Source organism: Xylaria bambusicola (assembly GCF_022495145.1).
Source record: "Xylaria bambusicola strain CBS 139988 unplaced genomic scaffold F5B22scaffold_88, whole genome shotgun sequence".
Classification (NCBI taxonomy): domain Eukaryota; kingdom Fungi; phylum Ascomycota; class Sordariomycetes; order Xylariales; family Xylariaceae; genus Xylaria; species Xylaria bambusicola.
Genome location: NW_025953641.1, coordinates 68192 through 95078, shown reverse-complemented (window position 1 = coordinate 95078; position 26887 = coordinate 68192). Strand labels below are relative to the sequence as shown.

At 48.9% G+C, this 26887-nt stretch overlaps 7 protein-coding genes across 7 annotated transcripts; 5 read left to right on the top strand and 2 right to left on the bottom strand.

Annotated features, from left to right (window-relative positions):
- Positions 1–602: 602 nt before the first annotated feature.
- F5B22DRAFT_630386 (uncharacterized protein) lies at positions 603–4667 on the bottom strand. The gene has a single exon (XM_047976546.1). It carries the CDS (start codon positions 4272–4274, stop codon positions 1011–1013), a length of 3264 nt encoding a protein of 1087 aa, XP_047825054.1. The 5' UTR covers positions 4275–4667; the 3' UTR covers positions 603–1010.
- A 458-nt stretch (positions 4668–5125) lies between these two features.
- F5B22DRAFT_630383 (uncharacterized protein) lies at positions 5126–11652 on the top strand. The gene is made up of 2 exons (XM_047976545.1): positions 5126–10752; positions 11197–11652. Exons 1-2 carry the CDS (start codon positions 5439–5441, stop codon positions 11199–11201), a joined length of 5319 nt encoding a protein of 1772 aa, XP_047825053.1. The 5' UTR covers positions 5126–5438; the 3' UTR covers positions 11202–11652.
- Positions 11653–11867: 215 nt separating this feature from the next.
- On the top strand, positions 11868–14926 carry F5B22DRAFT_630381 (V-type ATPase, V0 complex, 116kDa subunit family). Its single transcript, XM_047976544.1, has 5 exons — positions 11868–12093; positions 12165–12243; positions 12301–14325; positions 14383–14603; positions 14657–14926. The coding sequence occupies exons 1-5, from the start codon at positions 11965–11967 to the stop codon at positions 14786–14788; spliced, it is 2586 nt and encodes an 861-aa protein (XP_047825052.1). The 5' UTR covers positions 11868–11964; the 3' UTR covers positions 14789–14926.
- A 1064-nt stretch (positions 14927–15990) lies between these two features.
- F5B22DRAFT_563218 (uncharacterized protein) lies at positions 15991–19860 on the top strand. Its single transcript, XM_047973073.1, has one exon. It carries the CDS (start codon positions 16267–16269, stop codon positions 19462–19464), a length of 3198 nt encoding a protein of 1065 aa, XP_047825051.1. The 5' UTR covers positions 15991–16266; the 3' UTR covers positions 19465–19860.
- A 140-nt stretch (positions 19861–20000) lies between these two features.
- Positions 20001–21443, bottom strand: F5B22DRAFT_662309 (uncharacterized protein; the record flags this gene model as incomplete). Its single annotated transcript, XM_047980432.1, has 1 exon — positions 20001–21443. The coding sequence occupies one exon, from the start codon at positions 21441–21443 to the stop codon at positions 20001–20003; it is 1443 nt and encodes a 480-aa protein (XP_047825050.1).
- Positions 21444–22090: 647 nt separating this feature from the next.
- On the top strand, positions 22091–23699 carry F5B22DRAFT_630375 (Phosphoenolpyruvate/pyruvate domain-containing protein). The gene has a single exon (XM_047976543.1). It carries the CDS (start codon positions 22575–22577, stop codon positions 23340–23342), a length of 768 nt encoding a protein of 255 aa, XP_047825049.1. The 5' UTR covers positions 22091–22574; the 3' UTR covers positions 23343–23699.
- A 1133-nt stretch (positions 23700–24832) lies between these two features.
- F5B22DRAFT_563144 (uncharacterized protein) lies at positions 24833–26504 on the top strand. Its single transcript, XM_047973071.1, has 3 exons — positions 24833–24861; positions 25122–25612; positions 25691–26504. The coding sequence occupies exons 2-3, from the start codon at positions 25393–25395 to the stop codon at positions 26224–26226; spliced, it is 756 nt and encodes a 251-aa protein (XP_047825048.1). The 5' UTR covers positions 24833–24861; positions 25122–25392; the 3' UTR covers positions 26227–26504.
- The last annotated feature ends 383 nt before the right edge of the window (positions 26505–26887 follow it).

The window sequence follows — 26887 nt, the reverse complement described above, 5'->3', positions numbered from 1 at the left end:
CAACCAAGTAATAATAAGAATTGGGTTAACGAAGGGCAATCAGTCAGTCAGTTGCTGATAACGGACAACTCGGGCGATGAGACAATATATGCCATTATCTAATACTCATTAATTAACTCTATTTCAACCATCTAGGAATGAATCAAATAAAGACCTGTTCAAGTCTTGTTTTGAGATTGAAGTTATCAGCATGAATTGGACATTGCCAGTTACAGGAAATACCAAACAAGACACAGCAGTAAATAAGTTTGAAATAATGCCTCCTCAGCAAAAACGTAACTACCAAACTGTAATTAAAAAAAACTTCGCGGTATAACCCATAATCCATAACTATGTGATCGAGATCTCTCTTTTTATTTTATTTTATTCTTTCTATTGTATTGTATCTTACGTATGGATGCATACATACTTACCACCCGAATATTTCGTCCACTCTCACTCTCACTCACTCGTTGATTTATCTGCGCGAACGACTTCATAATATGTTGAAGGCGATATTGACCGCCACTTAAGGGATAAATAAATGATGCACAGCTGATCAAATGCACATTTACACACTCCCATACATACATACATACTTACTTGCCAGAACAACGCTAAGTCTTAAGATGATATCCATATACATAGATAGTTAGACAAACGGGTAGATATATACTCCGTAGACAGGTCACTAATATAATCCACGCTTCCATCGAGCCTTTGAAAGCAATATGCCTAGCCAATAGTACTTCAACCTAACTAAGCACATATGTATTTCACTCACAGCAAATATTTGCGCCCCATCTGACTTCGAAGGTAACTATGTATACCATGATCTATCCCCATCCTCTCCCTTCCAGCTCCCTCCCTCCCTCGAGTTATCAAACCGCCTTTCAAGCAATACTTTCATTCCAGCAAATCCTCATAAAACCATACCACTCCAATACACAATAAAAGGAAAAAAAGCAAAGAGCCCGGGTATCAAATGCTATACCACGCCAGACCATGCATACTCCTTTCACTCATTCTCCTTACCAAATCCCATCCCCAGTTAAAGCACCCACATCGTCATTCAACCGTACTTCATCCCGTCTCCCCATATCCATTCCCATTTCATGACCACCAATCTCAATCCCAAGCTCATTTCTATTCCTATCCATTTCCTTATCGACATCCCATACATCCAGGAACTCATTCAAATTCCCCATGACAGCAGCGACATCATCATCGTCGACGCCAGCAGTGGTTTTCTGCCAGGGCGATTGGGGCCTCTCATCACCATCATGATTCTGTCCGGGATGTTCATTTTCCTTTTCCTCAGCCTTCTTGCCTTTTGCAACGTTATCCATATAATATGCTCCCCTTGTAGCATCCGCATCAGCCCGTCTAAATGCCTCCGCCATGGCATCAGCCTGTGGACTCTCAGGTTCCCGTTGCGAGGCATTAGGCAATAAGCGCCGCTGACATCTTGGTGTCATTCCTTGGCTGGTACTCAGGCGACGATTCATGACATCAAAGTGTTTCCGATATCTTCCGTCGACAGTGTCTTCCTCAAGATCAACTATCGCCGGGGGCGGGGGAGAAGGTGCTCTCAAATTTGTAGATAATTCGTAACCATCGCCCTCTTGTTCAAATGCAAATGATACCCGTCGAGCGGTCTTATTGCTTGTCAATGACTTCTTGCTGCGGAGTATACCTCGACATGCAGATACACTCGGAGGACAAGATGATGGCTGCCGTGGTGAAGGAAAGTTGAAATTGGAAAAAGATCGGATCGATACTTCGCCATCCGGTGTTGATTGACGTGGAATCTGCGGGATAGGAGTCTTGGGATACCCTTTCAGAATAGGTGCTTCCTCTCCAACGGTTGATTCAAGAAACTGGGGCTCGGGGGACATTTGACATAGGTTGCTTAAAATAGGCGGAATAGCTGACGGAGAGGCAGCCCAGACATTTTGATGCCCTGGCAGTGGTGGACTCAGGGGTTTAACAGGTGTTTCGACGTTCATGATAAGCGCCGTTTCTACATCTATAGCTCCCTGTACATCTGGTGCGTTCGTTAGTTCGTTGGTCTCCGCAGCCCAAGGGCTCTGTTGAGATGGATGAATCGCAGGGGAATCACTCATCAATGCCGGGGAATCAAACATCTTGACAACAGGCTGTGCTGGCGACTTCTCAAGCTTGCCCCCGTCCTGTCCCGTATTAGCATTGGGAATTTGGATATTTGTCTTGCTAGGAGACGTCCAGGGGCTCTGTTGTTCAGGTGGAGTGCTCTCATTGTCGGTCACAACAAGAGTTAAGTCCTCGTTAAGATGGCTTAAGGTGACTTCAGTAGCATCGGCTGAATCTGTCATTTCTACCGGTGGGCTTTCACAAGGCTCAGTAGTTATCGAGTGCAACTCAGCTGGCTCTTGTTGGGGTGCAATGGCCATAGCAAGGTTTGCAACATCCTTTGTTCCACTCAGGGATGTGATGTCATGAGAATAGGATAGCTGGTTGGCGTTGGCAAGATCGGTGGCTGAAATTGCATAGTGTGCAAGGAGGTCAAAGTCAGGACAGAAATGCTGCTCTATGTCTGTCTGAGGAGCTTCAATAGCTCCTGGCTCGTCCATATCCATTGTCTCGCCTATAAGGGTAACACCCTCGTCAAAGAATGGCTCGGGGGTTATGCCCCGCGCCTCGTTCGCTTTGGAAACAGTCTGTGGTATGTTATCTCGAGCGTTCAGCCGGGAAGCGTGTTTATTTGTTGTTATATCGCCTAGCGGTTGACGTATACCGACAGTTAAAGCATCGCCCGCATCCGAAGTTAGAACTTGAACAGCGCAATTCTTAAACATTGCCTCGTGAAATTGAAATTCGTTCGTATTTGATTGAAGGGTTGAAACTGCAATATGGCCCGACTCGTCGTTAATTGCGATGGAACTGGGATTCCTATTCGGCTGCATTATATGCTCTATATCGTTGGCATTTGATTGCTCGTATGGCGTGACGTGACTGGAACCTTGAGTATGGGTTCCCGGCGACAAAATGACGGCAATCTCCTGTTCAGGTGGTGAAGGCGTTTTGGATTCTATGTGCTTCATCGAGCAATCAGCAGCCGTTATATCAGATATTCGTGGAGACGTGGGCTGCTTCATCTGCCGGGCTCGATAATAAAAGCTGTCATCAGCACAATCTTCAAAGTCGCCGTTTTCTTTGAATTCTTCATTATTTTGACACGTCTGCTTTGGAGACTGGCCCTGATTGTTGTCTTCAACTGGATCTGGTCTTTTAGCTTCTGCTTCAATATCCTGTTCGACTTCATCGTTGTCTTCCTTACGCCTCTCTTCTTCCGCTTGTTCTTGCCTGGGTGATGCGGCTGGCTCAGCAGATATGTCAGTACCCCCAATGGGCTTATTCGAAGAAGCTAGGCGTCCATGTTCCTCCCTTGAGCCCAATGGTTGGCGCTCTGATGCGCTCGGAGAGTCCCTTGGCCCGCGGTCAGGGCTTGAGGACGGTGTGGTCATTTCAAAACTGCGGTTTGCTGGTCTGTTTTCAAATACCGAAGCCTTGTTTCTCTTAGCTCTTAACCGCGCCGTTGGTGTTGGGGTTGGAGTGGATGCGGCTCCTGTACTCTGAGAAGATGGGAGCCTTCTCTTCTTTGCCGGACGCCGCTTCAGCCACTCTTTACCCGCTGGACGCTTCTGAGATGGCTCAGCATCCCGATCTATAGAGTCATAGCCTGGTGCCCAGAATTTATCTTTCTCAAGAGCAACTGGATGAATATCATTGGCCCATGATTCTATTCGAGAACGTCTTTCGTGATGTGATGGACTATTATGGAACTGGAGGTCTTGATGGCTTTGTGGGCTTGGCAAGTGGCATTCCATAGAGTCGCCCACCCCTCCATTTTGGATGGTTCCATCTTCCTCAGTCGACAGACTCTCGGCCTGTATGCTATTCTCGTGTTGGGTTATTGATGAGGCCGCCGACGGCTGGGATTGATGTACGAGTTTTCGTTGTGCATGCTCTGAGGGCACTTTGGGAAGCCAAGGGTTTTGCCATCCTGAAGCTTTGTCGAAAGGACCGCGGAGAGAGGCTGAGAGAATGGAAAGGGGTTTGCCTTGCAGATATCGGCGGCCACACTCTTCATAGCGCTGGATTCTTGCAAGTCTACTTGCTTCGTCCTTTTCATCGTCGGATGGAGGGTATATGTAAGTATCTGAATCTGTGAAAGATAGTCCGCCGCAGTAAATAGGTTCGTTGCCCGGGCAAGCCTGTCCCCACAGGTCGACGTCGCGGGCGCATCCGGCCATAGCTGTGTTGATATAATTCCGATGATCTCCTTGAATCGCCTACCACGTTGTTTCGGGTGCTGCCTACATGTCCCGGAAGGAATACCAACAATTCGAGCTGAAGATGGTTGGCGCTGTGGGATTGTAGTGTTTGTTGGGTCAGGCAGGCAATGTGGGGCAGGGACGACAAAGTGTTCGACGGCAGGCCAACAAGGTCAGTGGTTAGGTAAGTAGGTAGGTAGGTAGGTAGGTAAGTATTTGGTCGACGTCGCTACAACTTCCAAAGCTTATTATCAAACTCCGTTCCTGTACGTAGTAGGTATGTCGGAGTTGGTTGCTGGGGTCTGCGGATGCTCCACTTGCACCTGTTGGTCCCTTTTCCTCCCTTTTCCTTTTCCAGACCTGAGCTTCAGCTGGACACGAGAATAGAGGGAAAGACGCGACGGACGCGTAAATTGAAGACTGATATGGTCTAGTGGCATTCCGCCTGCTCTGGTCCGGGTGGCTTGCGCTCATGTGGCTGAGGCGAGCGTGGCTTCCTATTACTGAAGTAACCTTAATATCCAGGGCGGGGCAGTTACAATGCAACTGCAATGAGATGACTGGGGGTTGGCGTAGTTGCCCGGGAAACCGGCAGACCAATGTTTCAAACAATGCTAAGCACTAGCTTCGCGTCCAGAATGCCACTTCCATGCAGGAAGCAGGTACCTTTGTACCTCCACCCAACACACCTTCCCACCTTGTCAAACGTGACCTCAATTAATGGTTGGGATGCATGCGATCGATCTGGTTACCCCAGGGCCGCTTCGATCTTGAATACGCGTGGAATTATTGCTTCACTGCGCTTTCAACAAATTCTATGGCAATATACACAGTTTAAAAGCGGTTTTCTCTCTCTGGTTGCATCACTAGGTACAAGAAAGAACCTTGTTCAAACTTACATACAGTACACTACTGTCCCTCCCTACTAGCTGAACACCCCCCACATTACTACCTGCTGTAAACATTGCGACACGCTACGCCATCAGTTCTCGACTTTGGAATCATTACTCCTCAACATTATACCTTACCTCACCCTTGCGAAATAACACTTACTTCCAGGAATTGTGCGCCTTGATGGATGGTATACAGACGTCCTAAAACACCGTGTACTCACTCAGCGACCGAAAGCCCATTCTGTACACGATGGCGCAACACGCCTGGCTAGATTCCTTGTCCGAGGATTGGGTCTCCCAGCCAAGCTCCGACACATCTCAAGCGCAACTCCCATCACCCTCGAGTCCTCCTGTCTCCTCCATGCCCGAGAATTCCCGGGATCGTGCTAGTCGCATCCCGCGATTTAATGGTGCGAACCCCCCCGGCATCAAGCGACAACAGCATCATCCCCTTCCCAGCAGTCCCAGTGTCCTTAGCGAGCGAAATCCAAACGATATCAACATTAGGGCTGCACAACTGAAGCCCTCGAGGCTGTCACAAGAAAACAAGGCCTCCTACCGTGGACGACACTTCAGTCGATCCTCCTCAGCTTCCACTGCCGGCTCTGTCATACACAACTCCGTCTTACAAACCAAGTCGCATAGCGCATCGCCATCCAAGGACCGCGAAAACGAGCCAGAGTGGAAAAAGAGGTTGATATATGGAGAGTTGGATTATGGCGAATCTAAGGATCTCTTTAGCTCAGCCGCCACTGGGCTGGAGAACATTTTCCGACCACCACAACCATCAGGTGCCCACAATACTGCCCCGGGCGAGACCGAGGGCCATACCATAAACGAAACTACCTTACCATCGAGCCCGCCGCCATACTTGGGTAATCAAAACCTTATCGATGAAAACGATGAAATTTTCGAACAGGATAGCTATGAGACCTCTATTCAACACAATATGAGCCTCCCCAAGCCAGTTTTCTTTCGATCGACGGCCGACGACGATGCCGGTATCTCTAGTGGCGATACGGCACCGATAGAAGGAGAGGATCTCGACGAATTAGAAACGAAACTCGATGGTGAACCTGAAAGTTCCGCAATATCCTTCAGAAGAAGGCAATTACTAGACGAATCACGGAAGATTAGTGGCCAGAGTGATACCAGAAATGAGGACTTTAGCCCTATACTTATTGCCCGCCATAGTTCGGAGGGAGGCAGAGTATCTTTCTCGCCCATGGAACTTCCAGCGCAGCAACTACGAAAGAAGCTTGAAAATTTAAGGAGGAATCAAATGATATTAGACCCCGAACCCGATATGGATTCGGGTCAGGTGGCCGATGTCAGCAGTGGAGCTGGAATTATTGAAAACACGGAAGACTTTGCCAGGAATGGTGGTTTTCTAAATCTCCAAAGAGGAGAACGCTCTATTGACGGCTCGTTCCGTCGGCGTCCGCTCAGCCCTCCCATCAATATGGACACTTCAGATATGCTTCCAGAGTCTTCACTTCAAGCTAGCACCCCCAAGCAATTCCCTACCGTTAGGACCGAGAGATTTGCATCCGCAGGTTATAACCAAAACCTGGCATCACCACCCAGCCCATCGTTGCCCCGTGCTCCTCATCCAAGTCCAGAGAAACGGCCACAGCCCACCTCGGTCAAGACTTCAAGCCCGTTAAAATTATTCGGCCCCTACGACACATTCACCAATCAGACTCTCCTACGGCGGATTAGTCAATTTGAGGATCAGCAAAGCAATCATAATAGCATGTCATATGCCGCGGATGAGACCACTGGATCACTACCACCGCTGGACACTGAGTCCAAACCACAAAATAAGGTCTCCAGTTCCTCCAACCCGGCACAGAAGAATGCGACTCGCGTTGCCTCTAATCATCAGGATGTCTTCGATACAGTTAATAGATTTGGGGCTGGCGAACTCGATCAGTATGAGTTCGAAGGAGACATCTCTCTAGCCTCTAGTATGCATTCTCATTCGGAAGAGAAGGAGAATGTGGCACCACCGCGCAGCCGAGTAGCTTCAGACTACACTTTCAAGTTTGATATACATGAGGATATGCCATCAGAACAGGAGTCTCTATTTATTGGGCGAACCCGAGGCAAAGTGACTCGCTCCTGGTCTTCTGCTCGCCACATTCGCGTTTCTAAGTCATGGGATGGGTTACGCTCAAGAATGTCGACAGGACCGGGTGGACTGGGCTCTCTGCATCTACCGATTACTCAGCGCGATGGTTCAGAAGGGAAACGACCACGAACATCGCCTTCAAAGGACCCAACACCGAAAAGACGGAGGACATTACACCGATCAGATATCGCATACGGCATTGAGAATTGGCGTGCAGCTATAGAAACAGTAAAATCATCGCATTACACTATGCAGTCGGTGATCACGGAAGATCGCAAGCAAATACACCAGGCTGAAATACCAGAACTCGTTGATCCAAACGTTCAAAGCGCACATATTCTACGGCCTAGATCCCCAACCCCGAACCAGAGAGCCTCAGAGGCCCGTGACAGACAACCACTAGCTGAGCTTAACTTCAATCCAGTTCATGGATCAGCTAAAGATCTCATGTCTGAACACCACGCAGAAGACACTGGTATCAATGCTTCTCGTAAAACATCGATGAAAACCCAAGATTTTTACGATGCAGCCGAGGAAGTGATGGCGATGATAAGAAATAAAGCACGACCTGCAACTGGGTTAGCGAGTGTTGAGGAATCAGAGGCTGAGAGTTCGCATCGACCTGCTCTTAATGATTCGGTTATGAGCGAAGCTTCTTTTGAAGAGTCGACACGAGAGCCTTTTTCGCGGCCGCCTAGCAGGGATGGGCGGCCTATCGCGAGGTTACCAGTGCGACAAGAAGACCCAGAACTTGTGAACCGGCTTAAAAAGTACGAAGAGCAAGGCGATCTCGATGATATCCTTAGCCAATCACTGCGGTCCATGAAAAACTTGCAGATCAATGATCAGTCGATTCAGTCAGACCAAGTTTACGATGAAGATGGCGTTATCAGCGATATTCCGAATGTTAGAATCTCTCGTAACCCAGATCAGCCAGAAGCAAGCAGGAACCCTACAGAATTCCCTTCTCATAAGAGCCAATCTTCGAATGCCTCAACGCGACGGTCTGCCCCTACTAGCTCCTCTCGAGGATCAGACTCGAGGCGTCTTATCGCGCCAGATGTGGTTGCCCAGCTCATTGGCAACCAGGTAGGCAACATGGTATTTGACGATAAGAATAAGATGTGGCAGAAGGTGAAGGCACCGAGGCCAACTTTGAACATACTTCCTTCTGAAGACAGTGAAGATGATCCATTTGCTAGCATTCCCGATTTGACGGTGGATACAGTGAAAGAAAGGAAGCATCTTGATTTGACTGCCGGGAAAACTCAGGCAAATCCCGGTGAAGAGCCAGAATGCGATAACTCGCTAAGCTGGACTTCATCCAGACCCAGCAATACGGCAAACGAATCCCTCAATTCAAAACATTCGGCCAAACAAGATGGTGGAGCCAACGCAGAGGTCGCTGTCGAAGACGATGAGGAAATTGAGCACGAAATCTCACTGCACGAAGACCGAATACAGAAAGCCAGCCCGTCCCGCCCCAAGAATCTCACAATCACTTTTTCGTCCCCGATTGCTTCCATAATTCAGGATCTTCCACAAAGAGATTTTGATGACGACAGTTACTCGGAAGAATCTAATCTGGGTCATTCAATTGGCAGCATTGCAGCTGATTCAATTAAGGGAAATAGACACGTAAGGGTGGGAAGATCTGTCAGTGCCATGGCTACCAGGGCATCCTCTCGAAGTCGATCGCGGGGTGTCCAAAAGAGTGTTTCTGTTGAAGGGCATACTTTTGTTCCAAGACCTGTTTCACGCATAGATGAGCGAGATGAAGATGCGCCTCCTGAGGGGCATACCGAAGAGGTCAACCAAAAGCAGATTAGCATTCACGATGAGTCCGCTGTCATTGCATCAGAACAGGAAGATATGGGAAACCCCGAATTGAGCGTTGTAATGGCGACACCGAATCCTGCCAGAGCCACAGCCATGCTTGGAACTCCAATCATTGGACAGTACGTCGGCACATTCTCTTTAAGTCCTATGTCCGAGTTCACAGTTCATCAAATGGACACTTCATGCGCTTTGGAGGTAAGCTACGTCATGGGTGACCAGTACCTCATGACGGGCGATGGCTCTAAAAAGTCCATGTCTAAGGCTGTGCGGACGCTCGTTGAGAAAATAACAGAAGTCGAGCCTTTCGAACCTGATTGGGAGACGGTGCCTGAGCTTGACCTTAGCAACAAACAGCTGGACACCCTTCACATGCTTGATGAGTTCTGCACAACGTTGGTCACATTGGATGTCTCAAATAATAAGGTCCCTCACCTAGATGGTGTGCCGCAGAGCGTGCGCAACTTACGTATAACGCACAACGCGCTCTCCGAGTTGACAGCCTGGAGACAGCTCATGAACCTTCAATACGTCGATGTATCCAACAACCAGATTAAAAGCCTGTCAGCATTCAAGGACCTTGTTCATCTACGAACCCTTCGCGCCGACAACAATCAGATCACTAGCTTGGACGGCATCAAATTCCATGACAGTTTGCAAGTGTTGCGCGCTAGAGGAAACTTGATAACACATGTCGATTTCGATGGCACGAAGATGCAGCGCTTGACAGAATTGGACCTGGAGAACAACCAGATCGTCGCGTTCGAGAACGGCGAACAACTCGCAAGTCTCAATACGCTGAACCTTCAGCACAACCGTTTAACATCCTTTGCTCCTTCTGAAGGCCAGTACTCGCTGTCTCTTAGTATCCTAAAGCTTTCAAACAATGAATTGGAAACACTTGATCTTTCTGCCCTCCCTTCTCTTCGCGTCTTACATGTCGACCGCAACAATATCACGGTAATTACCGGTCTTTCGCACTGTCGCCGGCTAGATAGCCTATCTCTTCGAGAACAGAAAGGCAACCAAGCCCTCAACACTTCGTTCCTAGACTCGGCATACGAGGTCCGAAAGCTATTCCTATCCGGCAACCGACTCTCCGGTTTCAACCCTCAGGTAGACTTTCTCAACCTGCAATATCTTGAACTTGCAAACTGCGGCCTTCAATCGCTGTCGCCAAATCTAGGGCAATTAATGCCGAACTTACGCATGCTTAACATCAACTTCAACGCGATTGACGATCTTTGGCCTTTGCGCTATATCCCGCGCCTGAAGAAGCTCCTCGCAGCAGAGAATCGGTTGTCCGATGCTCAGAAAATATCCAGCGCGCTAGCTGAGTTTCCGCACTTATCTCGTCTCGACCTCAGGAATAACGGTGCAACGCTTGGCTTCTACGCCCCTGTGCACGCGCTTGTGTCCGCTGAAAATGACGGCAAGGAAGGAGACTTCGACCCCTTCACATTACCGGACGTGGACGTGGAGCGGCAGGACAAATTCGCGAGTCGTCTTGACATGGACACGAGAATGCGCAAACGAGTGTACGATTTGGTTGTGCTGAAAGATTGTCGACAGCTTAAGATGCTGGATGGTCTGCCTGTTGTTAGGGCTGTTAGGACATTGAAGGATGATGTTTGGAAGGCGCTTATGGAGACTGATATTGTTGATACTGAAACGCGGGAGAAGGAAGAAGGGAAAGGGGAGGGGAAAGAAGATGTTTCTGAGCAGTAGGGCTGCGAAGATAGCTTTGGATAAGCGGGAGTTATATATCTCTGCCTCTGTGACGAGGGAACGAGAGTGGAAATGGAGTGGAATGGGGTGGAAGAGGAAGAGTGTATGATATGTAGCTGTCACTGTGGTGTTTTCTGTTTTTCTCGGGGGACATTGGGTTGGTATTGGCGTCGGAGTTGGGTTCGAAAAGCGTATATAGCGCATGGTGCAGGTGTTTTGGTACGGACGGACGGACGGGTTTAGAGGATAGGTATTGCATATGGTGAACGGAACGGCGAGCACCTGCATTCTGAGGTTATTGCTTACTTACTTTAATGAGGAACGATGATGTCCGATGTCGAAGTTTTGGACATTGAAGAAGGATATATATTCATGGTTTCAGTGGGATTGAGGTTAGTGAATGACTGGTATCAATGTGTGATGTAACAGTTTCCCGCGAGATGTGTTGGTGACCGTCGGTTCCCTTGAAAAAGGATAGGGTGTAAGTTGAGAGAGTCTATTTGTGTGTAATGTGATATACTTTGAGACCCAATAATGTCCTTGCTTACGCAACCTCTTCTCACTCAACCGCAGACGAGGTGAGCGAGGTGTGTGTGATAAGGACTATAAATCTTATTTGATTCTCAGATATTACAAGTTATGATAGAGAACTACTTTTCTACCAGCTAGGCTAGGAGACTGACTTGTTAAGTTTACTGCCATTTTGGAGCCGGTGTAATAGTATTCCTGAAATGTAAATTGAATTCTAGATTGCACACCAGATGCCATCAAAGGATGCTTGATGAATTGAAAGGTCTGAGACATGACACCAGAGCACCCTGCAGGACATTCAGATCCGCTTATATACATTTCTCTTATGTGCATATATACTGATAAGGACCTCGAGAGCTAGGTACCTACCTAGGTAGGTACCGCCACGCCTCGACCTGTGTCCCCAGCCACGCTTAATCCCGAAATGGCCGTATGGGGCTCCAAGGCAACTCCATTTCCCCTGCAAAGCCAAGCTTGGTTGAGCTCATCATCACCCTGTTACCATCATTCATCAACTGCTCAACTCTCGGAGCCCAGCGCCATCAATATGGCTCCGTCAAAGCAGAGCATGTTCCGCTCGGCGGACATGAGCATGGTACAGCTGTATATTTCTAATGAGATTGGAAGAGAATGTGTAACAGCCTTGGGAGAACTTGGACTGGTCCAGTTCCGCGACGTAGGTCACCACCACCACCCCTTGATCGTTCAGCTGTCTATTCGGCTGCTGCATCTACTGACATCGACCAGCTCAACGGGGATGTCAGTGCCTTCCAGCGCACCTTTACTCAAGAGATCAGACGCCTCGACAATGTCGAACGACAGCTTCGTAAGTTGACACGGACGCGATCGGACACGTTCACGGACTTTGATTGACATAACCAAGGTTACTTCCACGCCCAAATGGAAAAGGCGAGCATCCCATTGCGAAAGCTAGATCTCGATGCCGATACTCTCGCCCCACCTACCACGTCCGAGATTGATGAGCTGGCCGAACAGAGTCAAAGCCTCGAGCAACGCATCGCACAACTTAATGACAGCTACGAGACGTTGAAGAAACGCGAGGTCGAGTTGACTGAATGGCGATGGGTTCTACGCGAGGCTGGCGGTTTCTTCGATCGCGCTCATGGTAACGTTGAGGAAATCCGGGTATCGACCGAGGACGACGATGCTCCATTACTCCAAGACGTCGAGCAACACAATCAGGCTGGCGATGTCGAGCGCTCATTCTCTGGTATGAACATCGGCTTTGTAGCAGGCGTCATCAACCGTGAACGCGTGGCCGCGTTTGAACGTATCCTCTGGCGCACACTACGAGGCAACCTTTACATGAACCAGTCTGAGATCCCCGAGCCTTTGATTGACCCTACCAACAACGAGGCGATCCGCAAGAACGTCTTCGTCATCTTTGCTCATGGAAAGGAGATCTTGGCCAAGATTCGCAAGATTTCGGAGTCTATGGGAGCAGAGGTCTACAATGTTGACGAAAACACAGATCTGCGCCGTGATCAGATGCACGAAGTTAACGCCCGCCTCAATGACGTGCAGAACGTGTTGCAAAACACTCAACAGACTCTCGAGGCCGAGCTGAGGCAAATCGGCCAGCACCTAGCAGCCTGGATGATTCTAGTCACGAAGGAGAAAGCTACATATAAGACGTTGAATCTATTCTCTTTTGACCGACAACGACGAACGTTGATCGCAGAGGCCTGGTGCCCCACGACAGATTTGCCTCTCATTCGTTCGACGTTGCAGGACGTCACCAACCGGGCAGGTTTGTCAGTCCCATCCATTATCAATGAGATCAAGACTACCAAAACGCCGCCTACATATCTTAGGACCAATAAGTTTACCGAGGCCTTTCAAACTATCATCAATGCCTATGGCACGACCACTTACCAAGAGGTCAATCCTGCACTACCTGCCATAGTCACTTTCCCTTTCCTCTTCGCCGTCATGTTTGGTGACTTGGGTCATGCCGTCATCATGCTTATGGCTGCCCTGGCCATGATCTACTGGGAGAAGCCTTTGAAGAAGGTTACCTTTGAGTTGTTTGCAATGATTTATTACGGTCGTTACATCGCTCTGGTCATGGCTACCTTCTCTTTGTTTACTGGTCTCGTCTACAACGACGTCTTCTCCAAGTCCTTAACACTCTTTGACAGTGCTTGGGAATGGGATGTTCCTGAAGGATGGAAGCAGGGTCAGCCACTTACAGCCTCGCTCAAAGGAGATTACCGTTACCCTTTTGGTCTCGATTGGATGTGGCATGGCACCGATAATGATCTTTTGTTCACCAACAGTTACAAGATGAAGATGTCCATCATCCTGGGTTGGGCGCACATGACCTATTCGCTCTGTCTCGCGTACGTCAACGCGAGGCACTTCAAGAAGCCTATCGATATCTGGGGCAACTTCGTTCCGGGCATGATCTTCTTCCAGTCTATCTTTGGGTACCTAGTGATTTGCATCATCTATAAGTGGTCTGTCGATTGGTACGCTGTTGGGCGATCACCCCCGGGCTTACTGAACATGTTGATTTACATGTTCCTGCAACCCGGTACCATTGACGAGGAACTCTACAGTGGCCAGGCTACTGTGCAAAAAATCTTGCTCGGGCTCGCATTTATTCAGGTCCCGATACTGCTATTCTTGAAGCCGTTCTATCTGCGATGGGAGCACAACAAAGCTCGTGGTAAGGGCTATCGTGGCATCGGTGAACAATCTAGAGTCTCGGCACTTGATGATGACGAAGATGGAAACACTGCCGGCAACGGAAATGGACGCTTTAGCGTTGAGAGCGACGGCGAGGGTGTCGCTATGATCGCACACGGTGGAGATGACGATGAGGAGGGCCACGGTGAATTCGAATTCAGCGAAGTCATGATTCACCAGGTTATTCACACCATTGGTAAGTAGATTCGATTTCTTTTTGGCGTGAGAGTAGCTGGCGCTAACAAGGTTGTAGAATTCTGTTTGAACTGCGTTTCGCATACTGCATCATACCTACGTCTCTGGGCTCTATCCCTTGCCCATCAACAGCTTAGCAGCGTCCTATGGGACATGACGCTCGGACCATCTCTTACCAGGACCGGTGTTCTCGGTGTCATCATGATTTTCTTGGCCTTTGGATTGTGGTTCTGCCTCACATGTGCCATTCTTATTGCCATGGAAGGCTGTAGTGCTATGGTAAGATATACTGCGACTCCCGGTCCCAAGGTTGCGATGCTAACGGCAACTAGTTACATTCACTACGTCTCCAATGGGTCGAAGCGCAGTCCAAATATGCCGAGTTCGCGGGTCATATGTTTGCTCCGTTTTCTTTTGTGACTATGCTAGAGGAGGACGAGGGGTTAGTCGACTTTACAGGCTAACCTCTGTTGTAGACATGGGGGGTTCGTTGTATGAATACATAATGGTGTCTGTAGCTATAGAAATGCATTCCAATTTAATGATGCTGTTACTAGGTACTAAATACTAGCTATACAGCCTAAGTATACCACTGGATCCAAGCAATATGTGCCTCTACAATGCATATCTCTGAAGTATATGACGTCGATGGGAAGCGCATACATATTACTACCTACCTACTTGGGCAGTACTTAGATGAATTACCCATGCGTCAAGGCTGAGGGTATTGAGCAGGTATGCCCGGAAAATAAGAGAGGATGCGCTGCCTCTATGTCATTCCTACGTAGGGAATAGGTAAGACGGTTGGTAGGTTACACTTGTATCAGTCACAGCCTTATGATCCTCAGCATGAATTCAGAGGCAGACTTTGAATCAGCCCATTGCAGTACAGTATGAGTGCAAGCTAGACACACTGTGGAAGTGCTACGAAGCATGATATGATTATGATGATTATACAGTAAGGAAGCACTGTACGTATGTCTGCCTATTTTCTCCTTAAGGTTAAAGGCATTTCAACATAGCCGAGGATCTGCTAAGAAACCGTCAAGTCTTGATTCTTTGAATCAAGAGAATTGGAACTCTTATCTCGCTAACCCGGGTTATGGCAACCAATGAATGATGACGATACTACGGGCGCATACATAAGATAGGATCACGTAGAGTATCTAGGCCCCTCTTTACCTCTCACGGAGCCAGAAGCAGACCAGGTCTGGTCTATCTCCTATGTATTGGAACCGGGGGAAAAAAAGAGTAACAATACACCAGTGCAATACAAACTAAGCTTCGTTAATTTTATTTGACTTACTCGGCTCATTGTTCTAGATTCCAGCAACCTTCTGGGATTAAAACTGCTTCCAGGTATACCTACCTGCGTAACGCATTGTTCCATAGGTTACCACGCTGGCGGTAGGTAGACAATCCTGGCTACCTTAGCACCTAACCAAGAAAAAAAAATAATCTTCATCTTCAACTTCCCTGTACTATACATACCTACGGGTCTACGACTTGCCAGACACGGTCGACATTCTACGATAGACCGACGCAGACAGATTGAACATCTATGGAGAGGCGCAAGTATATTTACTCGTCATAGTCCTCACAACCGGCTCACCTTTTGCGCACGGTTGCTCGAAACCAACAGGACACCTCGCTTGCCGCCGACGGGCGCGGCATGACCGCCCAGCCGAGTCATAAGCCAATTGCCATGTTTCGCTCCTGTGCTTAGCCTTGACGTGCGAATCATTGCTATAGACGCCCAGCTTTGTGCGCCACCAAAACCAATGGTCGACTGTTGACTCCCTTGATCGTCCGTCCATCAGCCTCCATTCAGCCTCCCTGCGATCCGTGCCCCCGTCATGTTGATAGGGCTCGGCCGGTAGAACCAGCGACACTCGCCCCGTCCCGTCCCGTCCTTGCCCGTGCAGAACGCGTCCAGCCCGGCATGCTTCATATCCGCTTCCACAGACGGACACCGTCCAATCCCACCTCGCCTACACTCGACCGGTCTTCCTGGGACACCACAGCCGTCCAGCCCGCGAATCTCGTCCCCACCGATGGCGTCCCGGCTCCTGATATTCGCCCACGCTCCGCCACCTCGGCTCCCTACTCCCAGGCCCAGAGTCAGTCCCTGTCGCAATCTCTGCGGGACCAGAACCCTCCTGTGTTACCGCCCATCGCTAGAGTTGTCTCTGCCGATTCTATACTCTCTACACAGAGCCAGAACTCGGACCAGAAACCAGCTGAAGACGTGAAGTCCTGCGATGAACCGAAACCTTTACTGCGATCCCCTTACAATGAACAACCCAAGTTCATTGGTGGGCTAGCATTGGAGAACTATCGTCGAGAACAAGCTGCTATGAACCAGCCTGCACAATCGCAGAGGGTTCCAAATGCGCCTCCAATAGCTTCAGCCTCACCCACCGTCTCACCCTCTGGTACCAGCACATCAATCCCTCCTTTCGGCAGTAGACCTCAACAACCAGTGCCACCTCCTGCTAAACCGACCAAGGCCCCGTCATTCGTGAGCCCGACGGATCTTCAGAATGCCTTGCCTACAGGTAAACGACCGCCCGGTGCAAGGATGACGTCCGATCAGTCCCTAGCCTCAAATCCTCCTGTCGCCCGGGATGCTACCAAGGCGAAAAAGGGGTTGCCTTTCCTGAAGAACCCAATGTCTACATTGCTCGCTAGGAGGAAGACCAGCCAAAATATACCAGATCTTACTTTGTCTACAGGGGAGCCTACCTATGACCCTCGAATACGAGGCACCCGGGTACATGACTTCAGCAACCCAAGGCCATGGAAACCCGTGGTGCAACCTAGCAAAATTGGCAATGAATCCGCAAATTCCGGAGATAGCCAGGTCTTTCATTCACAGCATAGTACTCCCGCAATACAACCCAGTAGAGCGCCACCAGTCCCTCCGAAAGACGAGCATTCTAGGTCAAGCCGAACCTCATCTTCTTACTCCAAGGGTTACTCTATGGACACGACTCTGAGTCAGAGGTCTCGAGAGTCGTCAGTCACCCAGCTCGCTGAAACATATGCTGGAGAAGAAAGCACTCAGCGACGAAAAAGTGCTCTATCTAAAGCCTCCATGTCTCGTAAAGCTTCAGCAGCTTCTGTAAAGAGCTCTTTCTCTGCTATACCCAGGCATATGAAGAGCACCTCATCTCGATTCAGTTTCGATATGATTGGAGCTGCAGAACAAGAAAAGTTACTAGAGGAAAGGCACCGACAACGCCAACAGGATAAAGCCTCGGGTCTAATTGGTGACCGAAGGGATTCGCGCTTCGACGAGTTTGACGAGGACGGATTTGATTATGACGCAATGGATTATGATGATGATTTGGAAGAGCGAATTCCTGGCGTCAACGCCGACTTAGATGATTATGAGGAAGACCTTGAAGCAGCAAACGACCCAGATAATGATCAGGATAACTTTGCTGGATTCGTATTTCAGAGGTCAGAGCCAGTATCCTCGTTAACAAGCCCTTACGGTCCTGGCCTACTCCCAACGCCTAGGGATGCTAACGGAGATATCATCGGATATGCTCGCACAGGGGAGACTCCCAGGTCTGGACAGTTCCCAGAGACCTCTATGGGCCTGCTTGCTGAGCCTAGCCCCAACCAAGTTTATAATGACGGTACTACTGCGGGCCTAGGGATTCAAGAGCCGGGTGCTGCGATGGGTTCTCCTAAGTTAACAGCATCCCAACCACCAGCTCAAGGCAGAACCCATCTCAGCAAGGACGATGAACTTTACTTCAATGACGGCTTAATACACGACTTTGATGGGGAAGGAGACGGGTCAGCATTTGATGAGTCTATCTTCGACTTAAATGACACCGACCAGTACGGGCGCCCAATTCCCCAGGTGTTTGCTAATGCTTTGGCACAAAGAAATGCAGCTTTGGAGACGAAGAAGCGGGAGTCTGATATGACTTCGAGACTTTCTGCTCAGTCGGCGGTGTCACATTCGACTGCTCATACTTCATTAAGCGTTGAGGCGCACGCAAAATCAGCGGGTCCTCAGGATGAAACAACTACTTCACATATAATAGCTCAAACTTGTGACGTGGAAGACATTTCACACATGACTCAACCTCTGGAATCACAGCAAGCAATTTCTGGGTTAGAAGGCAACGTAGTGGCAGCGTATCAAGCAGCACTGGCTGCCGCTGCGCATAAGGCCGCAGCTTCTGGTAAATTCCGTCGAGATTCGTCCCCTGAACCACCGAGGGACTTCACAGTCACATCACCTACAACATCAGGTTCATCATATTCGCAACAAGACGCGGTTAACGAGACTGAATTAGCTGACTACGAATACGACGACGGATTCTCGGCGGGATTAGATGATTACGAACTAGACGACGACGCCATCATCGCCGAAGCCAACGCAAGTGCTCTAGCTAACGACTCCGACGGCTGGTACGGACAAGAATTCGGCTTCTACTCCGCCCCTGTCCCGCAATCAGGGTACAGCCAGAGCTCCCTCAGCGAGAAGAACATCTTTCAATATTCCCACGGCGGATACTTCGGTCCCAGCGGCGTCACTCGGTCTACTTCCGGCCGCGTCGTTTCGCGCGAACCGAACCTGACGCCCATCACAGAACGCTCGGAGTACTCCAACAGAAACTCCCTGATGAGCATCGGCTGGCCGCAAGGACCGAGCAGCAGCGGGCCCATTCAATCCCCTGGTCTCGCCCAACTCGCCATGATGGCCGAAGACCACGACATGTCTCTATCAGCATTGCTCAAACTCCGGAATAAAGCCTGGGGCGGATCACAAGTATCTCTCTCGAGCTCCCGCGAGGGATCACCCTACGATCGCAACGGCGCGACAAGTCCCCAGGATTTCTTCGCGGGCGGGAGAAAGAACTCGTCCTTCTCGATATATTCCCAAGACTCCGCGGGCGCCGCGGGAAGTGATTCGGGCAGTCCGACACTGACGATGGCTATACCCGCCGTGACGACGGGTTCGATCCCCTCGCTTGCGAATGCTATGTCGCCTAGTATTTCTTCGGCATCGTCACAGGTTTTTGCGACGACGTTTCCGCCTTTGTCTGAGGTCGAAGAGCCTGTTTCGCCGGAGGGGAAGAGGCCTTATAGACGGGTGGGAAGTGGGAGTGGATAGGATAGGGTGAGATTTGGGGGCGGTAGCACTCACCACCTATACTGAACGTCGTGGAGGGAGAAGGATGTGGCAACGCAGTTCTTGATTGACACTTTCTACTGTTTCATACTTGTCTTACCTCATTTCATTTTGTCGGGGGTTGAGAAAAAATACATACTGTTTATGTTACCTAGGTATATAAGAAGGGAAAGTAGGGTATAGGCATTAGGAGTCACGGGGCATTCATTGGTCTACATAACACGGCACGCGGTTTGCATTGGATATGGATATGGATATGGGTGGCTTATAGTCGTTGGGATGGGACGAGTTTTGTATTGTTGATAGTGGTATTAATGATAATCAGATATTGAGCTCGCTAATTTACATAAGTGGTCACCTCGCATCGAGACGTCAGATGCTACGATTTCGGGCCTGGGGTCTTCTCCCATGTGCACTAAGCGTCTTTTACCTTGCGTACTGGCGTACCCCGAGCAACAATCTGCGTATCCATCGTAGCAACCCCTTTAGCAACATATGACGAGGTTAGGCTCAGCGAGCTATTTTGTCAACGACGTGATATTCAAATCTTCAAGGTCTTCAGAGAGCCAGTCTTGGAACACGGGCGAATCCGGCTCAGTATACGGAATGAAATGTTTCCTTTCCCCATATCCCTGTATGCTTTCCACCACTTTCCTCCTCAGCTCCTTTATAGCCGCTTTCGAGGCCTCGTTGCCTTCACATTCTAGCCAGTTCTCGATCGATGAGAAGTACTGATGGTACGCTTTCCCGTGGCTTTTGCTGGAGAGGAAACCCGAGGCTGCGAGCAAGTGCGAGCACGCGTAGCAGGGACGCTTGCTGCATCCGATCAGGTTCCAGACGCCTTTCTTGTCTGCTCTGGAGAAGTACATCAACATCTGGATCTCACAGTGTGGCAGCGTACCTTTCTGTCCTTTTATCGCTTTCTTCACTCGCTCTGTGGATTTTCTCATTTCGTCATCGTTTTGGTCACTTATTAGTCTGTCGATGGCGTCTTCGGCCTCGCTTTCATACGTCTTTCCGAGAAGTTCAATCTTCAGGTGTGCCCCTTTTTGGCGTAGGGTTTTCCCAAACTTGGCAAATATCAGATATGCCTTGCGAACCTTGGCGAGATTCTCGACTGATTTCAGTATAAGGTCACGTCGCTTGGCACATTGCCGATGACTGCGCAGAACTGGGAATCGACTACTGTTCTTTGATAAAGCTAGTAATGCCTCCCAAGACTTGTTAACGAGTTCGGCTTGATCCCATGAGTCCTTGCTGAGGTCCCTTCTGAGCTCAATGAGCAACTCATATACATTAGGGCACCATCCTTTGATATCATCGAATGTCTTTTTGCATTCGGACTCTAAACCAATTGTCGGCTCATACTCGCCTGTAGGGATGCCCAGAAAGCACTTCCTTGCCTGCTCTGCATACTCTTCAATTCGATCGAAGCAGAAGTCAGTCAGATCATCCCATAAAGCACCAAGAAGGCTGGGCGGCGTCTTGTCACAGTTCGCCGCATTCTCCAACTTCCTCTTGTGTTCGTCGTATTCATTGGGCCAGAACCCACGATTCGTGGTTAGATACAGGGTGAATAGGGACTTTGAGTTGTCGTCCTCTTGTGTCTGTTCTCGTAGGACACTCGCAACAACATGTTTCCTTGTCCTAGACTTGGAGAACATGACGGCAAATGCCCAGAGTACCTCCTGTAGCTTCATATTAAAGTCTTTCTTGAAATCGGCTTTAGATGCGCTCTCAAACTGCTTAACTTCTAATAAATCATACCCAGTGCTATCAGAGGACTCCCGCTGGGGTTCAACCGCCTCAAGAATGGCAAGTGCGGCGGACAATTCAACCAAGGTGCCATGAAAGGATTCATCTCCTGTCTGCGTGGAGGATTGAGTCGACCTGGGGGGTGTCAGATGAGGGCTTGTCGTCTTAATTGGGGATGGGGCGTTTCGATTGCGTTGTGAAGACATTGTGATGAGTTGGCTGAAGAATATTCAGACTGATCATAGCGAGTTCTCTGATGGTATTTCTCTCTACCATTTTATCCAACTAATTATATACTATTCGGAACTTCTTTGAACACCACCAGCTGTATCTGGTTTGGCAAGTATACTTGTCATGTCTTACTCCTGAACTGTCACTCCGACGACTGTTAGCCAGTGTACAAAGACTTCTACCTGATATCAAACCATCAGACTCCTAACATGTGAAGCAGTCAGGTCTCTTTGGCACCGACAGTACTATTGCTTTATCTTTTTTCGTACGCTGTTTGAAAAGGTTTTGATGAGAGCCTTCACATATAAATGGTGTTTGATACTGAGACATCATCACACGCGAACACATTCAATACTGCTGAGTAGTACCAAGCCAGGGAACACTTGCACGTCGTAGATATGAGGCAATATCATGATAGTCTCTTTTATTGAGGTTAACCTGAGAATGTTGCTTTGCTGCAACTCGCTCACAACTACACTAAGACATGTATGATAGTTCTGCTCTCTATGATAGCGAAGATGCTTTGATCGGCACGAGAAGCAGCCCCCCATCTTTCTCATGGCTTATTAGTTCTCACACAGGTTACACTTGCGAAATAAGCTTAAACAAGCAAATGCTAACGGCTAAAATGAACGAGGAACGAAGTGCAATTAGTCAGGACAGTCCCAAGTCGTATTTGTGCCAAGAGCGGGATTTGCAGGGTGGCGAGCATCATGAATTCAAGATAGAGACTGTGACGAAGGCTAAACTGCCTTACTTGTCATGATCAATTGAAAATGTTTTCGGTAGCATTTTTGCAGCTACTCTAGCATGCAATGCTACCAAATTCGAATCCAGATGCCGTCAAGGAGAGGGCGTACATATCCCATGCACTGACAAAGCATACGAAGCGTACCCTGGCTTCCATAATCAACGACCACTTCCACGGAAGTTGGGAGGCAAGGAACATCCGCGCGACAAAGTATATAGAATGAGGTCGGCCAGACAAGAAAAGCAGAAAGGCAGGTTAAAGTTGTTATTATCACAGTCGTCTATCACCTATAATACTTCCATTTAGATATCATTCAGGCACTGCATCAAGATTATCATCAAATCACACATTCACGATGGCGACACAGAACGCAGCTGCTAAAGCTTTCAAGGCTCTTCACCAACGGCCTAACAAGCCCCTTGCCCTCGCAAACGTCTGGGACATCATCAGCGCACGCGCCGTCGCCGAGCTAGAATCAACAGAAGCCCTCGCAACAGCCAGCTTTTCAGTGGCGCGCACAGCAGGGCTCGAAGACGAGCAGTTGACTCTAAACATCAACGTGGCCGCCGTCAAGGGCATCGCGAAAGTAGCAGCGGAATTCAACAAACCTCTGAGCGTCGACATTCAAGACGCATATGGTCCCGAGCTAGAGAAAGCCATCAACGCTCTCATAGACCTTGGCGTTGCCGCCATCAACTTAGAAGACTGTGAGCTGGCGACAGGAGAGCTGTATACTCCCGCCGAGGCTGCATCGCGCATTGAGCGTGTCCTCGAAGTGGCCAAGGAGAGAGGCGTGCCGGACTTCGTCGTCAATGCGCGCTGCGATGCCCTGGTGAAGGGCCACAGTATCCTAGACGCCGTAGTGCGTGGGAAGAGGTATCTAGCCGCAGGCGCAACCACAGTCTTCGTCTGGGGAGGCAAACGGGGCGTCACAAGGAGTGAGGTCGACCGAATGGTCAGTGAGTTTGACGGGCGCTTGGCTGTACTGGCTGTGCCGCCGCCTGCCGGGCTCAGTGTCAAGGAGCTAGCTGATATTGGTGTCGCGAGGTACAGCGTTGGCCCGTCGGTCATGTTTGCTGCCATCCAGACCATGCAGGACGAGGCGAAGAAGCTGTTGGGCTGAATGTAAAGTAAGACGTGCCGAGCATCTATCTTGTCAATGCGGGTATGATTCAGGATGCTCATTTGTGCGGGACTAAATGATGGGTAGCTTAATACCCATACCTATTATTCACAGCCAATCGTGATTCTCGGTGACATGATGTCTCTCTCCGCTGAAAAGCGAAAAAGGCTGTCTACAGAAAAAGCAAAAGGAAACATGCAGATGTTAGGACTCACGTAAGACGCCACGTACCGGAGCAGTGGTCGGCCAATGCTTCCTATTTAGCCACCAATTCTTCATTCCGCCATCTTCCAACGAGGGGATTTATCCTGTCGGTATCCCTAAATTTCCGAACATTGCAAACACAATCATCAAAATTTCTACTAGTTGATGTAGCTTCTCGAGCTTCTCTCATCGAGGTGTTCGTCGGGGTCCAAAGGCATTGTTTCAGCCACCGGCGGCCCCCAAATGGTGTGATGACCACTTTGCCAAGCTGTACGACGGTGAATGCCGGATACTTGGGCCAACTACAGTAGACTAAGGGTACAAGCTCCAAGGCAGTGGAGGTAGCCTGTCTACTATACTTAGAATAGATCTAGATAATGTACCCTTTAGCTGCCAACGCGCTACACTTGGTCACCATTCTTGGACATACTGGAGTTTAGGAGAAGCAGAGTTGCACCAGAACGACTCACTGCTGTGTACTGCTGTGTATGTAGATGGACAAAATAACCAAGGTGTAGCTATGGTGTGTAGCATGTGACGGTCTCTTGGCGCTCTCCCATAATGCCGGAAATTACATATAAGGATGATATGGCTACGTTTTGCGACTTGGCGAACGACGATAGGAGGGCCGGCTTACCTAAGTCCTACACTGGACTCTATCCTATCATATGTCGATGCTTCCAGTCCTCACGCTTCCTCATGCACCATCCGCGACATACATCACGTATCATCGCACCGAACCGCGGCAGCCTGCCAATGCGCTAAACCTGTTGTCAACCGAGATCTACACCGCATAAGGCTCATGATACGCTGCTCTAGGATTCAGCATGGCTGGAACCCTACCTCTTGTTTATTTCCACGGAAGGTTGCTGAGTCAAGTGTTCGTATGATAGGCCGAACCCCTTTCCAGAGTCACATCTGAATAAGCCGTGCAACCCCATCGTTTTGCAGCTGTGTGGTGCCTACTGTCAGCTTACTTACGAAGTAGTAGTCCTCAGCACTTGCAGCATCATCATCATCATCTCTTTACACTATTGGTGTGCTTGGAGGTGGGCATCAGGTTCACATCACGATATTGCTGACACCTATTTGGCATTACCGGACGATATCCTTTTATAAGTAGGTAATTTAGTGTACGGAGGGTGATGCAACATGGTCGGCCCACTGCCATTACGACTTAACGTACCGCATGTAGCAAAATGGTTCTAAACCCTATTTAGCTTGTTTATTTAACTTGGCGTAGATTGTCTTCTTTTATATCTATACCTGAAGTTCTGATACTACTGCAGATGTCACGAAAATGGTATACCTACCGGTAAGACAAAGCTTCGATACGTTTCATACCTGTTATGCATTGCGAATGACATCGGCGTTTAAATGTGGTCGTAAGCAGCTTAGTGAAGTGCTGAATATGACATGCGCCCAGGGTAGCACACTCACATCTATTATTCTACTACACTAACCTATTTCTCCATGGCGGCAGTCCTGGAATAAAATAGCGTACCCAAGCAGCGGGGGAGACGCCGACTACGGTATTTGGCCTGGCAATATGAACTTGGGCTGATCTCAATATAGTATGGTCAAGTGGACTTGCCGTCCCTGAGATGCTGGGATGGCATTCTTCTTTTCTCGTGCTTCGTCGAAGAGCCTTCTCCCTCTTACTTTCGCTTACACACATAGCCGCCTTGTCTTTTTCTCTGTCTTTTCGCATGTGATACCCATTCGTTCCTGCGCCTTGAGTTGAAATATGGATTAGGCGCTTCTGGTATTGTCTTACTATCTCTTTCTTGACCTCGAAAGTATATTTTAGCGCTACGACCACGACTACAACCATAAGATCAAGGGCATGGGATATCTCGCCCGAGTTGCGCGACCGCTGGTGGTCTGCGCTCTCGGTATTCTGCCCTTTGTTGGGGCGACCAGTATTTTGACATTCAGCGACCGGAGCTGTAGCACGTTGAGAAATACAATCAATGTGAAGGATGCCACCGGGTCGGGAGAATGCATGAAGATCACCTCGGGGTTTACGAGCTTCATGATTGGGACCTTGGGTGATGGCTGCTCAGGTATGTTGTGCTGGAGGCTGTGCTCATCTAAGGCCCAAGTATCACTGATAGGTAGTTAACAAAACAATGCGAGCTTAGTCACTATCTACGGCGATGATCCTAAAGACCCCATTTGTTCAGCTACAAATAATACAATTGCTGAGCCTTTAGTCTGTTATAACTCTACGTGGGCTTATTTCAGCGTCGACCTTTGTTCTCCAAGGTCATCTAGCTTAACAACATCCACATCCACATCCACATCGTCGGCAACGGCGACGACGACGATGACTACCCCAACGACAGCATCCGAATCTAGCTCTAATAATGTTAATGTTGGTGCCGTCGTAGGCGGTACGATCTCGGGTGTGTTTGTTCTTGCTATTATAGCTGGAGCAGGTCTCTACTTTTTCTGGTTTCGGCCAAGACAGCAAAGACAAATGGCGGAGCTACCTGCGCACTCAGCTACATCCCCCGGAGGAGGGGAGAATGAAGCTTATATGATGAAAGACTATTACGCAAAGAGCAACCAATACAAACCTCTTCCCGAAGAACCGCAACCGGTACACGAGCTATCGCCTCAATATATAGCCGAAGTACATGAACAGACACACGAGCGCCACGAGTTGCCACCTTGATGTACTATAATCAGGGAAAGGAAAAAAGAAATGATTTTAGCGAAAAGTTTCAGTCCGAGTCACCACGTCGAGAAATCGTACTTCACATGGCGCAATACTAGATACCACTGAAACAGGACAGTTTCCAACATTACGAATATTGCGAGGCTGCAGGAACCTCGCAAACCGCACAATCTCAACAGTTATTCCCGAACACGCACCATACTAATATATTAAAGTGGAGGAATCTTTGGTATGCCGTCTACTCCACCGATCAAGTCATGAGGTTAGAGAGCCGATAGATACAACGACAAAACGCCCGAGGTGGCAGAATCACGGCAGATCGCAAGGGAGGTGAAATTAGCAATTAAATCTTCTCGCTCAACTACTGGCTAAGATGAAGACGGGGTAGAAGCAGTCTATAATTAACCGGGTAACCACTTAGACATATTTGTATCTACGTTCCGACATGATATGACCTAATGATACTCATTCTCAACGGAGGCCATGTACTTCACTAGACATGAAGTCGTTATAGCTGAAGTTAACTTAAGGAGTGAGAAGTGATGCTCAAGCATGTTTCACTACATATTCACCAATGAGCAGCGTAAGAGCATGGCTCGCAGTATTGATCATAATCGAACCTATTCCCGACGTATATCGTCTAAGCAAGAAGAGCACG